This window comes from Sus scrofa, chromosome 1, assembly GCF_000003025.6.
Source record: "Sus scrofa isolate TJ Tabasco breed Duroc chromosome 1, Sscrofa11.1, whole genome shotgun sequence".
NCBI lineage: Eukaryota > Metazoa > Chordata > Mammalia > Artiodactyla > Suidae > Sus > Sus scrofa.
The window spans coordinates 73694634-73712825 of record NC_010443.5 but is presented as its reverse complement, the minus strand read 5'-3'; the positions used below and the strand labels follow the sequence as shown (position 1 = coordinate 73712825).

Below are 18192 nucleotides of genomic sequence, written 5' to 3'. Positions count from 1 at the left end.
TCACCACCGGTGGTAGCTTCAGAAAGCCTATGGCTTGGGAAGTAAACAGGATAAAAGGACATCTCCAAAAATTGTCTAACTTCTGCAAAAGTCCCTGCAGGCCCTGGGAGGATCTGGTTCAGCTTCTGTGTAGATCTCAGAAGGTGTCTGAGGCAGAGCAAGCCACCCGCCGCCCACCCCGACACCCCCAAGCCTGGTGGCTGCCTTCAGTCCAAGGACAGAGCTTTGGGATCACTACAGCTGCTGTCCAGGCTCCATGTCCATCCTCAGGGAAATCCTCTGCTAGGCAGACTGCTGCCTGCCTCACATGCCCATTAGACGACCGCCGATGGCCTGCACCACGCCCTGCCCTGCTAACCTAAGGCTCAGAGCAGCTGGTCCTCAGAAGGGTGGAGGCCCTATTTCCAGGGCAATCTGGACCACAGCCAGCACCTCCCTTGACTAACTTTGGACTGTTCCATCAGTTGTGAGGTTTCCTTCCACTGTGTGCTTATGAAGCCTCTTCAGGCCGAATCTCGGTGCTAAGAATCCATCATCCCCCCCCCCCGCCCCCCGCACTGCCATGATGGCTTTGCATACTTAAAACAGAGACATGGCAGGCTTCATCCCTCACACTGCAGCGATAACATCCCACAATGTTCAGAATCAACCACTGGTCATTAGCCTGTCATCAGAACGCAACGATCGGCTTCAGTGACGCCAGTCTTTCTCTCGCTTCCCTCCAGTCTACAAACAGCTGCAGAAAGACTTCTCCTCAAACACAGACTTCCTCCCATCACTCCTCTGCTCCAGGTTGTGCTGATGTTGCCTAATGTGCAGTGGATGGGTTCCACAACCTCCTGCTCCACTGCCCACCTGCCCTCCTCCATCCTCCCCCTCCTCTCCTTCTGCAGCCAAGCCCTCTGCTCTAGCCCAGGGAAGGAGAAGGCTGTCCCTCACTCAGGCTCTTCTTCTCGGCATCCTACTCCCTCCCTTACTCCTCCACTCCTGACTCACTCATGGTCCTCCCCAGTTTTAGAGCTTAACTCCAAATACACCTGTTACATGGAACCCTATCATTACCTATTCATTCCTGACACTCATTCTTTGCTCAGTAAAGACCCATGTGCCCATTCCACCAACCCTGAGCTCAGTACTCAGTTACAATAATGCGTGGACTGCCCCGGTCCTTGCCCTTGCTGAAGGCTGCTGTCTACAGTGTCACATCCATTTGCAGGTTCTGCCTGATGCTTATAAAAGTGACCTTGGTTATTTGTCTCTCATGAGGTTATTGGCTCTTCAAAACAAGTCAAAGACTCCTACCACTACCTCTCCCACTTTTTTCTTTCCTCTTTCCTTCTTCTCTTCCTTCCTTCCCTCTTTCCTTCCTCCTTTCGTCCCTCCCTTCCTCCCTTCCTTCCTTTTGTTTCTTAATAACAGTGACCCTGATGGAGTCAGTGTTCTATATGGCTAGTTGAAAAATGGGTTTGTTATGTCCTCTAGGGAAATAAATGAAGACCACCTTTGAACCATAAATGAGCGAAAGGCTACTGCCTCCCTCTGTTTGGATATGATTAAGCTGGAGTTCCCACTATGGTGCAGTGGGTTAAGAATCCAACTGCAGTGGCTCAGGTCGCTGCAGAGGTCCAGGTTCAATCCCTGGCACTGCTACAGCTGTGGTGTAGGTTGCAGCTGTGGCTTGGATTCGATCCCAGGCCCAGGAACTTCCCTATGCTAGGGGTGCAGCATAAAATAAAAAACAAAGAGTTTATAACTTTGAGGACTGTAATACATTAAGTAAGTATAAATTAAGCATTCCATATAGGATTTTTAAGTTATTATTCCTGTACATAGGACACACGTCACACATGCACACACACACACACACACACACACACACACAGCTGAGACAGAGAATGAGTTGATCAGAGGATCAGACAGTGAGGGTTGCTATCAAAATCAGAACCCTGTACCCACGGCCACTCATCTTCATTTGCAAGATCATAACATTCTTCCACAACACAGTTTTTCAGAGCTTTTCAATTAGTATTTGGGATTCATGTTGTCAGCCCTTGGTATATGAAAATAGACATTTGGTCCCATGTTTATGATGCCATCGTATTAAATGAGGGAGATGGAGGGACCTGGATACATTTTTGGTTTGGCAAATTGTAGAACTATCTTTTCAAACATTTTGGGGGTTTGGCTAAAACCAAAACTTATTTTGCCAAGCACTTTGGCCTTAATTTTTCAACCCATGTGTATTTTAAAAGAAATTCAATCTATATGTTTCTGACTCATTTACACTTAACTCATGAAAATGCTGTTTGCTAAGAGCTATTAGATGTCCAAGCAAGTTTATGAGCCCCCTTTAAGCCTTCTTTTCCTCGTTCTTACCAGAAGGTTGTATTTTGCCAGCTATAAAGAGTGTGAGCCCCAGAGGCCTGTGGTCAGTTTGAAATTTATAAGCGCTGAAGCTTAAATGGATTCCGAGTTTGAAAAAATAGTTATTTTCCCTCTCCCCTTTGCCATGGTAAGTGCTCCAACAGACTACTTATGATAAAGATGGGATCCGATGTCTTACTTTCCGAGATGGCTGAAGGTGAATAGTAAAGAATTCCAATCTAAACACCAACAAACTGTCCCTAAGACATTTCAGAGGAACAATATGACACTTTAAGTTCACATGCACACAGATTTAGATCCAACACTCTAACGGAAATTTTGACACATTATTCTGAGGGTAAGAAAAGAGGTAGGAATCAACATGATTCAAAGGCGAACATTTTACCTTTGGGGGACCTGGTAATTTTTTTTAAAAAATCACAGACAACCAATCCTATTATTGACTTTTTATACAGTTTTAAAATAAGCTGAATCTGTTTTAAAATGACATTTGAATTAAAACCTTAAAACCAGAAAAGCAGGAAGAACGTGCTCACGTGCTGCAGTGACTTCGCTGAGCATCTACTACATGTTCAGAGGATACTCAGGTACCACTCGATTACAGTATTACAGCAGGAGAAAGCTTGTATAAAATACTTAAAAATGGCTTATAAATATTTAAAGTATAAGCATCTAACAAATCACAATGACAAACTTTTACATTTAACCACATGTGCTCCAAGTATCTTGAAATTACTCTAAATATGGGTTTAAAATATCAAAAGGCCTTGTTGATGGGATGCAGAACTTTGCAGAGAAACTTAAACCTGATCACTCTTGCTGCCACAACACCCAATCTGCACAATTTTTAAAGTGTGCGTGTGTAGATTTCCTTAGAAAAAGATCATGTTACCTCCTGAATTTCCAAAACAAGAGCTGAAGGGTGAAATATAGGGTTTCCCCTTCTCTCACCAAATGCAGCTTAGCTACTTTGCTTCTAGATAATTTGTTATTGTAGGTTGGCTCAAATTTAAGACAGTAACATTTTAGAAACAGTTGGAGAACTAAGCCAGCTGCAAGGAGGATATCATTACAAATTGAGACACATGTTGTATGGGAATACCATTCATTTTCAATACCAAAAACATGTCTGGGGAAATAAGCCATGCAAATGAAGGAGAGATATACTTTTTAATTGCATTTTTTGGACATTAGGTCAATCCTTCATATCAAATGAGTCTATAAAGTGTGTTTCTCCCTTCTGCTCTTTAAAGGCCATCAGCCACATTCTTACTTCCCTTTTTATCCCCAAACAAAACACAGCTTGCTATCAAAGAAAGAAAACAAACTAGAGGTTCAAAGGGGGAAATGATGAGATGACCAGCACTGCAGCCAACTCTCTGGATGGAATGGGGCTGGGGCGTGCTGGACGGCTTGGACTGTCCCAGTCCTGACCCCACTCCCACAAGGAAAGGCAGTCCCGCTCTCAGCTTCCCTCCTCTATTCAGACCTGTGCATCCAGTAAAATTGCACGAGCGGAGCATGTCATTGCTTTTGGCTGTAGTTTGGTGCTAAGAACATAGTTAGGGGATCTCAGGGGTCACTTGACGAGTGTCCAAATCAAGAATGTTTACTACACTCAGGAGCTATTTTAAAGCTCAATAGATGAATTCCAGTGTGCGCTATTATTGTCCTGTGCTTTTGTTCCGGTCATTTTCACTAGAATCTTTTAAATGACCCTTGAAATAATTTGTGTGCACACATGTGCATGCATGTGGGTTTCCTCTCCTTGTTGATGGCCTAAATGTTCTCAATCCTGACCCCATCCTACTTTTTTTCTCAAGCAGAATGCTGTGGAAATCCACAAATCTGGAGAAAAGCTCTCCGGGGTTAGTGTTTAGAGTTAGCATCTGAGATGGAGTTTACTCCTTTTTCCTTGACGATGGGACCCTGTTAAGTGACGATGGTTCTGAATTGTTTATCTTCTAAAGCTAATTTATTTGTTTCTCTGAAAATGATTCCTTTTATGTGTTTGAGGCTTTAAAAAAAAGTTTACACATGCAGAATGCATTTCCTTAACATGCATCCGCAATATAAAGTGTTATGCATTTAAATCAGCAGCTGAAGAATACAAAATAACTCTGCATGGGACAGGGGGAAGGAAAATTGGAGTGGCCACCCTCTGTCCCTTTGACACAGTCTCTTTGAACAAGGGAGTCTGGAAAAGGCAGAGTGTTGGCGATGGAGGTAAGTGTTCCGCTAGATGAGGTAAGTGTTCCATGCTGTGGTGTATTTTGGTCCGCAAACACCTCTGCCCCTGCGCGAGGCTTGTCTGCATGAGGGTAGGTGTAAATGATTGAACCAGGATGCCCAAGCAGTTATTCGGGCTGGCAAGGGAGTGATTCATTGGAAACCAAACAGGGAACTTATTTCCAGTGCCCTTCTAGGCAGTGGCTTCTTAGTAGCTGGTGGAATGCCTTTACCTTTTCAAGTACACCCTCTTCAGGTGAAGCAGCAGGCTAGGGAGCTGGGGAGACCAGCCCAGTAGTGCTTCCAGACACGGCCACGCTAATGCCCTGGTGTTTACTGATCTGGCCACTTCTCAGGCTCCAGCCATTCCACTCCCTTGGCCTCAACAATAGGGTAGAAGGTGTCCACTGAAGGCCAGCATCTCCCTAGACAGTATCAACTTTAAAGATCCAAGTGCAGGACATGTATCTAGCTCGTGTCTTTTCTTGCTTCCCTTTTCTTCTTCCCCATAGGCACTCACAGTAACTTGAAGAAAGGTCTATCCCCTTTCGCATTTTGTCACTAGGGCAATCTTATTGAGGGCAATGGCAACATTATGTAGCTGCAACAGTGATTCTGCAATATTAGGTCCAAAGCAAAATTTGCTAGAAATAAATTTCAAGTTTTAAGAGAAACTTAAAATTAATTCAGCTTCCTTAGAGTAACAAGAAAAATTCCAACTCAGATGTTGCTTGGTGATGATATAAAATAATTCTTCAGAGATATAAAGTATTCATTTTCTGAAGCCAAAATGCCTCCCGGGAAAAGCCCTCCATGCACAGCACATAAAATTTCCCACAAAATTCCACGGGGGATGGCTGAAGGCTGTGCAGGGACTAGTTCATGGAGACCAGCTTTGGGAAGCTGTCACATAAATCAGGAGGTCTGGATATCAGGACCAAGACTAGAGCCACAGTGCTTGACCCTGTGAGTGAATCCCTCTCTAAAGCTTGTACACTAAGCACCTTGCGTGCCTTGCACCGGTCCCAGCCCTGCTGAAGATGGAGGGTTATGGCTACATCTGAAAGAAAGAAATACCCAGTCACATATGCCATTGCCTATTGCATCAAAGTCTGATTGAAATAATACCTAAAAGCCAGATGCCTGTGCCTCAAAACCCTCCTCAACCCCCTTGTCCTAAGGGTTAAAGGTGACCCGGCAACATTGAACGAGATGTGTCTAAGGTCAACCTTGACACTATTCATCCAGAAAACTCTCCTCTATGAGTTGGAAATGATCCCAGCAAGTGCTCTCCCAGGCCTTCACCTCTCACTCGTGCATGTGAGGGAGACCTGGCCATTTCTCACTGGCTCTTTGAATGACCTACACCTGGAACTGGACAACCATCTGCATTCTGACAGACGGGCAGAGCTTTACCATCCGGGGTTCACGTCGCCAATGAACATTTCCAACAATCAAGCACTAGAATGTCAAAAGCCTCAAGTCTGGCAGAGGATGTGACACATCCTATTTGTACTGATTTCTTCTCTCAGTTTTTCCTCTTTTCCTCACTTTCATAGTTGGCGCCTACAGTCATATTTCGACTGGATGGACTTGACTTTGCAGGCTGCTGACTCTCTCAAACTTCTTAGCTGGAGAAACCAAGTTGGCAAAATGCTACCTGCTACCTCCACCCTTCTGGCTTTCCTAATGAGGCACGTCCCCTGACCCCCTCTTGAAACACTCCTTTCTGGGATTGTGGCTCTGTGACCAGACTAGTAATGAAACTCTAAACTCCAAAAAGCCAAAACTACAGCCCTCTTTTTCAGCTCTCGCGGAGAAAACAAAAAATAGAAGGAACCCCTGCTGCTGAGGCTGGGGGAGCTTCTTGGAATGGGGTCGAGGGACAAGAACCTTAGATTTTCTTTCTGGTTTTAGAAACACACAAGAAATTTGGGAGCCACAAAGGTGGGAAGCTGTAGGTCTTGCCCCTCCTTGGGAATGGAAAAAGTGAGGGTGAAAGGGTTACTCATGAACACATTTTTTCCACTGATTATTTTACTTAAAGAGAAGATGTCATTTCCCTGGAAAATCAAGGAAGGGGGATATTTTCTTTTGAATATCTTCAAACATTTGCAAATGGTTACTCTGAACTCCCCAATGTACCATAAACAAGTGTAGACTGTAGAAATTCAGAAAATGTACAAATACAAACAGCTATCCCCCAAGCTCCAAGGCAAAGACAAAGAAGGGAGTATTCCATTTATAAATGGAATTCTTTGTGGAGAGAATAGCTTGGGAAATGTTTATACATTGTTTTCCTTATTATTTGGGGGGATTTTTTTTCAGCTTACAGAAGCTGCAGAACTGGTATTTGGAGTCTTAAAAGTTGAAGATTAAAGGAAGTTTCCAACCTTTTACAATCTTTGACTAAACTTAATTAGTTCTGCATCGAGGAAAATATCTGCCTATTAAAATCACTCATAATCATATCAACAAACAAGAATATATAAAGTCAGGTATCCAGGAACAGAGTAACTTCAGAATGGAAAAAAAAAAAATCCTATAATTTTCCAAGAGCTAGCAAAAATGACCTCTGTGAAGACAACTGTAGCTGCCTACAGTTGATAGGATTATTGATATCAAGATACAGTTGATTTTGAGTCTGTTTTAAATTATTTTTTTTATTTTTTGTCTTTTCTCTCTTTTTACAGCCACACCTGCAGCATATGGAGGTTCCCATGCTAAGGGTCCATTCGGAGCTGTTGCTGCTGGCCTACACCAAAATATAAACCTTTTGTAAAAATGCATAAGACATAAATTCTTCTTCTTCTTTTTTTTTTTTTTTTTTTTTTTTTTTGGTCTTTTTAGGGCTATACCTGTGGCATATGGAAGTTCACAGGCCAGGGGTCAAATCTGAGCTGCTGCTGCTGGCCTGCACTACAGCCACAGCAATGCAGGATCCGAGCTGCATCTGCAACCTATACCACAGCTCACGGCAATGCCGGATCCTTAACCCACTGAGCAAGGCCAAGGATCAAACCTTCGTCCTCAGGGATGCCAGTCAGGTTCGTTAACCTGTTAACCGTTGAGCCACGACGGGAACTCCTTAAATGATTTTTTAAAAATAGTAATACACATGAAAATGGCAAAAGGAATGATGAACCCTGCTGGAAGTTACCAACAGACTCTCCTCTAAGAGATAATACTATGAGTCACCAACAGGCATATGGAGAACTCACTCACCAGTGCCTCACCTACCACCACTCAGCCCAGGTTTGGTTTTGGTTTTTAATGCTTTTCCCTTTGGCTTTAACATGTCACCCAACAGTATTCACTGTCAGGGTACAAAAGCCATATAGTTCTTTAACGGATGCATTTCTAATTTCCGTAACCATACGCTTGCACTGGGTTTCCGAAAGCGTAGAAGAAAAACAGCACTACGTGTGCACAGAAGATCAGGAAGGGTCAGAGAATGCAAGTGAATTACGGCAGGTTGAGACTGTGGCAAGCGGACTCGGGACTACAGAGGGCAAGAGGCAATGTGATTTAATGGAGAGAGGCGTTCTTCCCTCATCTTAAATCACTTGCCTTGTCACCCTACTGTAACCGGCAAAGCCTGAGAGTCCTGGCATTAGAGAAAAGCTGTAATTTCTTGGGGACCCATCATAAAAAGAACTTTCCAATCTCAAGGGACTATGGGCAATTTCGTCATTGCATCTTCTGAAATTGGCTGAAGCCGGGTTAATATTTTTAGTAACGACTCTGGTCCACATACAAGACCCTAGCCTGGTTCCTTATTCAGAAACATATATCACCCAAATAGCCATCATATATTTCGTGCTTTTTTGTTCTTTTGGGCCCATGCTACTTATGGACTAGTGACACTCTTCTTGACCTGGTCAATTCTCACTCCGGTACTGGAAATAAAATCTTTCACCCTCTTGTTCTTCCTTTAATGTCATTTGAATGAGCGATACTAGAACGTGTTGAAAATTACAGTTCCCAATGCTTTTCTGGCTATTTAAAGGCCATCGCTTTTTTTTTGCCCCACATTTTCCCATTACTCACTGCTTTGTCAACCAGATTAAATTACTCTGGTGGAGAAATTAGGGGCATTTTCAATTGAGGTGACTATGAGAAGGCTGAGGCCATCTGTCTTTGGAGAGCAGAACCTGCAGATGTAAAATCAAGGCTTGGTGAACTGATTTTTAGTATTCTGCTGCTACTGGCCAAGCCATCAATTGGAAAGGATGCCTCAAACTATGGTGGCTGAGAAACCCTTCTCACACTACCCAGCAAGGCCCCTCGTGCTGGCTCTGTGTTTCCCATGCTGACTCCTGGCTAGAAGTTAGGTAGGTGCCCATGTAAATATGCTGACTTGGAGACAACAATTTGGGGACACCACCTCAAGCATTCTGGGATACATTTCCTACTGTGGAGTAATAGGTTGGTATTCTAGGTTTTCCACTCTTGTTGCTGAAAAAAACAACTGAACACTCTACCAAAAAAAAAAAAATTGAACATTGTCTAAATAAAACTTAGAGAAGTTGGTAGGTAGGCTTGGTTTTTGTCTAGGAACTTTCCTCCAAGACGACAGAGGTAGAGAAAAGAATTTTATCATGTAGGGTAATAAAGGGACCAATTAACTCATTCTCCTGCAGTGGTTTAAAGAAATGTAGCCCTGGAATCAAAGAGACTAAATTTGAATCTCAACTCTGCTTACTAACTTGATAATCTTGGGCAAAGTACCCAATTTCTATGTCTTAGTTTCCTCATCAATAAAATGGAGACAATGATGGCTGCTACACAGATCTTGATCCAAATAAACATTACTGAAAAACATTTAGAAGAGGGCCTGTACCTACAAATGTGAGCAATTGTTCGTCTCAGGAGGTTCACTTCTCCTACCCAGGCCTCCCTCTTCCCCAGGTGTACATCACCAGACTGTAAGAGCCTCGAGAGCAGGTACTGCATCATATTCACCTCTGTATCTCCCACCTCCTGGAAAGAGCGGTGCATCAATTATGTGCCCATTAAATGTTAATTTCCCTTCCTTTTTCTCTCCATAAACAGCTGGTAAACCTCACCTGAACATTAGCCTGTTTGCTGTCCTCATGGACAGAGGAGAAAGTCAGGGTCCAGCAGGCCCAAGCTGAATACTGGTTCCTTCACTCAGCACCTCTGATTTGGGCAACACCTCCAAGCCTCATCTTCCTCCTTGGTCAGATGCGGATGATGCCTCTTCCACCAGGATTGATGGGAAGGTCAAATGAGGCCCATGGAGCTACAGTGGACATGCCACACGGGCTACTTTCCCTTCCCCTCCCTGAAATTCTGGATTATTTATGGTCCACAGGGTATTAAGCAGGATCCCCCCTCCACCATCACAACCCCGCCTCCCCACCCCCGTGAGGCCAGGGCTGTGCACTCTTACCCACTTCAGCAATGTGGCCCTTTTCCCTGTCAAAGCCTCCCACTGCTTCAGAAGTGAGCAGTGAGCAACCCACTAGCTGAACCCAAAAAGGGGAGAAGGCATAGCTGGTCAGTGATGCTTGAGGCCCACCCTGGGTAATGCTGGTTGGTGACAAATGAAGGAAGGGACCCCAGGAACAAGAGCTGCTTCAACATTCAACCCGGCAAATGGGGCTTCATGGCCTGGGTTCAATTAACTTAAGCATTTGAGAAGGTTAGCTTTTATTTTCATTTTGGAAATGGAATCTCCTGGTTACTGAGAACATGTGGTGAGTTGGGACATTCTGCCAAGGAGTCCACCAGCACCGGGAAGTGGTTCAGTTTGTCTTTGATCACAGCCTTGTAATCTCATGACCACACCTTTAGGGGTCCCAAGTAACCCCTCCTTCCTCTTCATTTGTCTCCCCTAAGTCAACAGCATGAATTACAGAGAAGAGCCTAATAATATAGGTGGAATTAAGCAGAGAGTGTTTCGAGTCAGGTTCAAGACTGGGCTTTACTATTAAGTAAGTGACCTAGGGCATGGCACTTACATGCTAAGATTCAGTTTTCTCAGCTGTAAAATGGGAGTGATGGTGGATCAAATGTTGATAGCACGTGACCACACAAGGTGTGCTGTAGAACAAGCAAGGTAAAATCATTATCAATACAACTCTCCCTCTCTCGCCTCTGCCTTGTAAGAAGTAAGGAGAGGTGCGCTGACTGGTGCGGAGAAGAGCCCCGGTCGACATACAAACCTTTTACTTATTCTGATTTCTAATTCGGAGACATCTCCTTTTGAGTGGCGGCTCCAGGTCCTCGGGCCCGGCACTGAGCATGGGCGAGGAGATGATGCACGGCGCCATGGCAGTCTTCTCCGCAGGTTTTGGCACAGGCTGGATCACGCAGCCCGTCTTGGGCAGCATCCGCAGAGCATACGCGTGGTCCTCGTCTGCGGGGTTATTAAGGTTCGGGTCCGATTTGTCGCCCCCCGCCAGGGCCTCCTCCCCCATCAGCTTTTTGGCCGCCTCCCCGTCCAGGTGGCAGTTGGAAGCACAGTTGTTCTCCTTGACGGACTCCAGCTCGCTCACCGCGGGCTCCTCCGGCGACAGCAGCTTCTTGGGGGGCGCGGGTGGCGGCGGCGGCGGCGGCGGCGGCGGGGGCTGCTCTGGCGGTGGCTCCCCGCCCTTGGCGCCCTCCGCAGCGGCGCCGCGCGTGCCGTTCACAATGACATTGCAGGCCGCGGCGGCCTCGGGGCCTGCGGGGGCGCCCGGGCCCGGGTCGCCGGCGGCGGGCGGGCTGCAGTGGCCGTCCCTGCAGCCGCCGCAGGTCCTGCGCTCCGCCGCGCCCGGCTCGCGCTCCGCCTTGACTTGCGCGTGCAGCGCGCGGTGGATCACGTTGTGCAGCCGGGCCCGGTGGCCCACGGTCAGGTCGATGACGCCGTCCTGCGGGCCCTGCAACACGCCGGGGAAACCGTGCTGGCCGCCCGCGCCCGGTGGGCTGCCGGCGCGCCGGGTCAGGTCCACCACCTCGCTCCGGCAGTGCTCAGCGGGCGCGGGCGCCAGGCTCAGGGCCTGGCCGGAGCAGCCAGGGGGCGAGTCCGCAGACTTGGACGAGCCCTGCTTGGAGTCCCGGGGGGACAGGGAGTGTCCGCCTGGCTTGCCTCCTGCCGCTGAGGAGTCGCCGGGGGCGCTCGGAATGAAGTTCTCCCCGTTGCTGGAAAATCCGTTGGGAGGCTTGGAATCATTGACGTGAGGGATGGGAATAGGGATGGGGATGGGCACGGGCAGGGGTACGATCACCGGGTATGGCACGAGTAAGGTGGGGGGCGGCACCAGCGGGGCGAGCGACGGCAGCCCAAAATTCATCATCTGGGGCACCGGCATCGGGCCATTTGGCATCATGCTCACCGGCGGGAATGGGAGACTCGGCAAGGGCGCACCCGGAGGTGGCGGGGGCAGCAGGCCCGGGGGGTTCCCCGGCATGGTCGGGGTGCTTGGGGGGTGGATGTGAGGCGACAGCATGGGCCGGTGCATGGGGCTGGAAGTGGGGCCCAGGTTCCTGGGGCCGCCCGGCGGGGGCCCGATGCCGGGGAGCATAGGGTTGGACAGAGGGCTGTTGGGGTTGGAGGCGTGGTGCGGCGGTCCGCGAATGAAGGGCGGGCGGATCTGTTGCATGATCTGTTGTTCCATGAAGATAGGCAGCGGTACTGGGCCTCGGTTGGTCATCACCATGGGAGGGCTGCGAGGCGGGACGCCGAGGGGAGGCCCGATGCTAGCAGGTGGCTGGACGGAGACAGGAGGGATGTTTGGAGTCTCGCTGATGGGCATGGACTTGGGCACTGGCGTAGGGATTTTAGTGACCGAGCAGTTGGCAGTGTCAGATGGAGAGACGGTGGTGGACGCCGATGGGCCAGGGCCCTGGCTTTGGCCAGCTGCAGCCACGGGGGAGGGGGCCTTCCTGCGAGCATCTGTTAGAGGGATATTCCAAGAGTCTGGAGTGAGCAGCTGCACCCCGGTGCCTTCTGCTTTATTTTCCATGGGAGGGTGTAATGTGCTGCACAGCCCAGCTGGAAGATTGGCCTGTGTCTCTTTGTAGAAAATGTCCATTTTGTACTGATTGAGACATTTTGCACTGCAGAACTGAAGCCTTCTTTCCCCGTCCCCAAAATCCAGGTATTCTTTTGTGTGTCTTATGTGCTTACACCAGTCACATACCTACAACACAGTAACAAAGAAGACAAAAGTAAGATAAGCAATTTCCTTTGGTAGGTTCTTTCAGATTTTCTCATAATTTTTCAAATAGGCTCAAGTGTTTCCTTCTAAGAAGGAAAACACTTAAATGTTTGTGAAATGATTTCCCTTTGGAAGCCAGAATTGCCTGATAAATATTAACTCTTCAGAATAGCAATTACCACCATCTCCTATTAAAAAAAAAAAAAAGAAGAAGAAGAAGAAGGAAAGGAAAAAGAAACTGTTATCTCCTTTAAGTCTGATTTAAAGGTGGAGCTGACAAAAAAGGAAAACATATAGCTGCCCACATATTTTCACCGGTCAAAGAAGCTCAGCATACTTGCAAGTCTAAATAGTTTTGGCGAGAGGGACTCTCCAGAAAGTTCAGTGGGTTTTGAAATATAGACCCTTAAAATTCTCCTCACGTGAAGTCACTTTACACTATTGACTGTTCGATAATGCCTTTGGAAGGAGAGTGCTGTGTTAACCAATAACACATAGCACTGAACATCATTACGTCTGGCTTCCAAGGGGAAACTTGGAATTAGTCATGAAGTCTGTGTGAGGTTTAGCTATTCCCAACCTGTGATGTTGCAGCAAGCTAGAATTATTTTTTGAGCTGTTTGCCCACTCTCTCTCAGTAGTCAGAATTTTTGGTGACATTTCTTGGCAGGCAGTCTTATTTAACAACTTTTCAAACACCAGAGGACGTTTTCCAAAACTTTTTATGGCTCTCCCCCCCCTTCAAATCTACTCCTGGCAAAAGAAAGACATCACCAAATTTATTTTAAAGTTGGGCTGCAGAACTAATTAAAGGCTGAGAGCTTTTCCCAACTGAAAATCACTAGACATCAAAGTTCAAAAAATAGTCATTCTCGGCTTCAGAGCCCATTACTTTGGAGAAATTATTGTGATTTCATTAACACATTAATTTTGCAACACCATCAGCTCTCACAGATGGTGAAGACATGATCTACAATTCAAATATGACTCTTGTTTGCACAAATGTCTTTCCTTCATATGGCATTTTAAACAAGAATTAATATGAGTAATCTTGCCATAGCTATAAACAGATAAACAGATGTCAAAATTTTCAATAGTTCTTTCAGTGCCTTACTTTTCTGACTGAACATTACACACAATCTTTTTTTTCTTTTTCTTATTTATTTATTTTTTTAGTCATTTCCTCCATACTCAAGCCATACAGCAGCAGAGGAAGAATCTGAAACACAATGCAATAGTGAGTTCACTGAATTAGAATCTTTTTCAATAAAGCCCTGGTTCCAATATTGCTCTAAATGCAACCCTGTTTTTGTTGAGGAGGGTGTCTGTTGTTCTGTTGCTGGTGCATGTTGTTTTTTTTTAACTATGGTAAACTGATAGCATTAAAAGATGATAAATTTTAATAATGATTGGTCACATAAACAATGTAAAAACAACATATGCTGGGCATTTGATTACTCCACTCATTTAACTCTCAGCTTTCCTTAACTGTAAACAGTGGTGTCAAGCTAGTATGCGATTGTGAGTATATACACTCATGGCAGATGTGGGACTGTATGTGTAAATCCACTCTTTTTCTTCTCACTTTTTTTTCCCACTGATTTTTGCAGGTAATATTCTTGATGGTGTGAGATTGAATAACAAGCATTTATTGGCAAACATTAGCTTTTTGTTCGGTCTCACATCAAAATACTCTTTTCACTGTCAATACTAACATACTCCTGTGTTTCACTACAGTGTTTCAAGTTTATCCAGAATTAAGAAGTGTTTTTTTTTAATCATAGTTGAGATGTCTAGTTTACAAATAAGTACAGAATTGCCTCTAATGAGAAGAGGCATGCAAAATCTACGAGACTCAAAATTCTCATCTAGATAAAGGTTAAACAAACTAGTAGTGAAAAGTTGACACATGTAAATTATTATTTTTAAAAAACTGATCATTTTTATGAAGTTAATGTATAATGACATGACATTTAAATCCCAGTATGAAAGACAGCCACCTGATTCTGTTTTAATATTAGGCACCCATAGAAAGCTTAAAATATAAATGTTTAAGCTTGAAGTGAAGGAGCAAATATAGCTTCTTTAATCATGAACTAAAAAGCATTATCAATGAATTAAACCAATTAAAATAATATACCAAATTTTCTGGCACATTTCTTTTGGATCATATTTTTTTAACCATAAGGGGAAAGAGTTTTTTGAAACCCTTAATTGGTTTTCAAATTGCCAGATTGAATTATTTGCCTCCAGAGGATTCCTCTGTTTCCTCGAGCTAAATAAATATTTTCAAGTAGACTCACGAAAAATAATCTAAATATAAATTAAACGTTCTCCCTTCACTTCCAATAATTCATTGAAAAATAAGGAATGTTTATAGGTCCATCCCAATTATCCAATGAGAATTCTCCATCATATTTTATTACAGACATCAGAATTCAAAGCAAATCCTATTTCATCAAACTTTCCAGTTACGCAAAGCCTAATGGTTATCTACCTGATCTTCTGCGACATCCCAAAGGGTTTAGGTAACAGTGTGACAGTTTATGACTCTCTCATTTTGGGTAATGAGTGTGAATGTGTGTGTATCCTTGTCTTATTACATTTCAATTCTGAACACTGGTCTAAAAATACAGTAAAGCAATCTTTCTGATGGAGCAAGAAATTATTAGAGGAAAAAATTGTCACTTAAGAAATAATGAATCACATCTGTCTTAGAGGGACTCATCATTTAAGATTAGGTCAATGAATTTATGGCACAAATGGCTGTATCATGTGAAGCAATAAAATTCAGCACATCATTCATTCTACATCTAACTAATGACACACTTCTGGTAATTAAAGATTTCATCTTAAGAGCCTGAGCTGATTACTTAAGATGTGGTAGTTAGGTGAAAATATATACTGTAGATCTCTCTCTTTAATAAATTAACATTTGCATATCCATGAAATACACATCTTGTGTCTCATACACCATGATTTTCTGAATTGCGGGGTTATGGGGTAGGCTTCCCTTCTTTTTTCCACAGACGGCTTTAATTTTTTTTTAAACTTTCTGAGGCATGATTTTTTCCCCATTATGCCAAGAAGTACCAAAATTCCTTCAGATATTTTAGAAGATAAAGACTAAGAAGTGCAGAGCTCAACTCACTGGGCTCCAGAATGATTTCCCCCTAATTCCACCCAGGTTTGTTTCTGTTGGAGTCTGGCCTCTTTGGTTCCACTTCTCTCCCTAACAGGTCCCAGATTGGACAGAGCTGAGGCTGAGGCTGTTTAACGATGGTAATCTGGGGACCCAACAATCAGCTAATGTGAGGCCATTGAGCGAGACAGCTGAAATGCTTCGTATCACAAATACATAATGTATCACCGGGAAGACAAAAAGATCACAAAGGAGATAAACAAAGGCGTATTCCATTCAACCCTCTAACAGCCGTCCTCAAAAAGATTAAATTTACCTTCCTGGGATGTGTCCAATTCTAAACAACAGAATGAACATTTCCTTTAGTCCATTTAGAGTATTTATATTTTAGTGGCTGACTGCCAGGGTAGTACTTATAAGCTCAGTGGCCTGATGGATTCACTCCTTTCCTGTGAAATAAATGTGGCAACCTACACCGCTAAACGACTCAAAAGACACTGCCTCAGCAGAAATATCACTTGCTCTTGATATAAGAAAACTGAAAGGCAGGACTTCTGGTTCCTATAACTCTTTCCATCTTGTATTTCCCCTGGAAAGAAAAAAAGCTATTCGTGTTGGCAACTGAGCCTTTATTTTTATATAAACGGCCAAAGTCAAAGCCAAAGTATGCCACGAGGTTACCCACATGGGCACAGTACATACATTCTGCTGGGCTTAGAAGAAGGAGAAGATTCCGGTGATCAGGGTTGGGGAGAGGGTTTCTAATTAACACATTAATCAGCTGTCGGCTGTGGGAGGGAAGTTCATCCACCACTGCCTTCTGAGTGGTAACCTGGCATCAGGCAATGTTTCATTAAGAAACTCTTTTGGTGAAATCTTTCTCATCGGGGCAAAGACATTTGCAGCCATGGAACAGTAAAAAGATATGAGCAATCCCTTGAATGCTGTCAACAACTTGAAACACAAAACAAAATCTTCACATGCTCCTGAATTTTCATGCATACAGCACTCAGGTAACAGCTCAGAATTTGTGGCCCCTTAACCAAAACTGGAGCTTGCCTTAAGAGACTGATTCTCTAGATCTTGGCCTGTTAAATGTGGCATTGGCCTTGCAGTCCATACTAGCTCAAAAATTCATGAGCTCACCCAGGCAAAGAGCAACAAAGGAGGATGGAGAGACACAGACAGGGGTGGTCAGTGCTTGAAGGGTTTGGGTCTGCCTTACCCGTAGATAATCACCTCACAGCATGATGTGAAGGGCTCAGGCTGACCCCATCTAAATACTTGCTTCCAGCCTGACCCTCGAGTCCCCTGGCCCCAGCATCAACTGTCCCTTTGGGTTTAGACTGCCTCCATCAGGGCCCCAATTCAATGCTGCCTATGGTGGCAAAAGAAGCTACAGAAATCACATGGGTTTTGGAATCAGATGTGGGTGTGAGTCTGGTCTCCATCATTTACTAGCAGTGTAACCTTAAGAGAATCTCAGCTTCAGTCTCTTCATCTGTGAAATGGAGCTAATAGTAGTAACAGGTAAAGATCGTGTGTCTGGCATATCAGAAACCTCGTTCCATAGAGTATTTTTTCAGTTCCTAGCCTGCCTCCTCCTCATGGTTGCTGATGTCCCAGGAACAGCCCATGTGTTTGAGTTCAATTTAATTTACTAGGAGGATGTTTCTATGCCAGTGTGAGGAAGAAAATGGAGGTTTTCATCTAGGCTTTCCTAGGAGCCTACATGTCTTTGAGATAGAATGGAGCATGCTCCTCTCTGGGCAAACACATGTTGAATCTCACAGACCCCAGCCCCCATCCTGCATCCTGGCCATCTCTAGGGTGACAGAGGGACTGTCGGCAGTGACAATGAACTGGGCAACAGGCCTATAAGCATCCCAGTTGCCCATCATCCTGGGAAGGCTGTATTCAGCTCCTGCTGAGTCTACTTTTTCCAAGGCTAGTCATTCTCTAATTCAGGCAAAAGCCTGATAAAGCAGCACGGCTGCTTGGAAATGAGTGTTAGAACCATTAAAATGAATAATTCCTCTTAAGCTCAACTGCTGTTTGAATAGTGGAAGCCATAAACTGTGCTATTCATGTTTTATTAAAAAACAGAGCTGACGAACGATCTGCTTGGCTCATTACATGGCAGAACTATCTTCCAAAGGAAGGGCCAGAAGCCACAGCATCACATGCCTTGAAGACAGGATGACCCAAGCCCTGCATGGCAGAGTGCGTGTGAGAGCAAGCCCCCATGTAGCGGTTCGCCAAACCCTG

At 44.8% G+C, this 18192-nt stretch overlaps 1 protein-coding gene across 2 annotated transcripts in view; it reads right to left on the bottom strand.

The window, feature by feature from the left end:
* Window positions 1–18192, bottom strand: part of SOBP (sine oculis binding protein homolog) — a 172912-nt gene that overhangs the window by 9864 nt on the left and 144856 nt on the right. For both annotated transcript variants that reach the window (XM_003121331.6, XM_013992735.2), the window contains one exon: window positions 10806–12764. In XM_003121331.6, coding sequence (XP_003121379.3) covers window positions 10809–12764 — 1956 coding nt within the window. In that variant the 3' untranslated portion in view covers window positions 10806–10808. The remainder of the gene's footprint in view (window positions 1–10805; window positions 12765–18192) is intronic.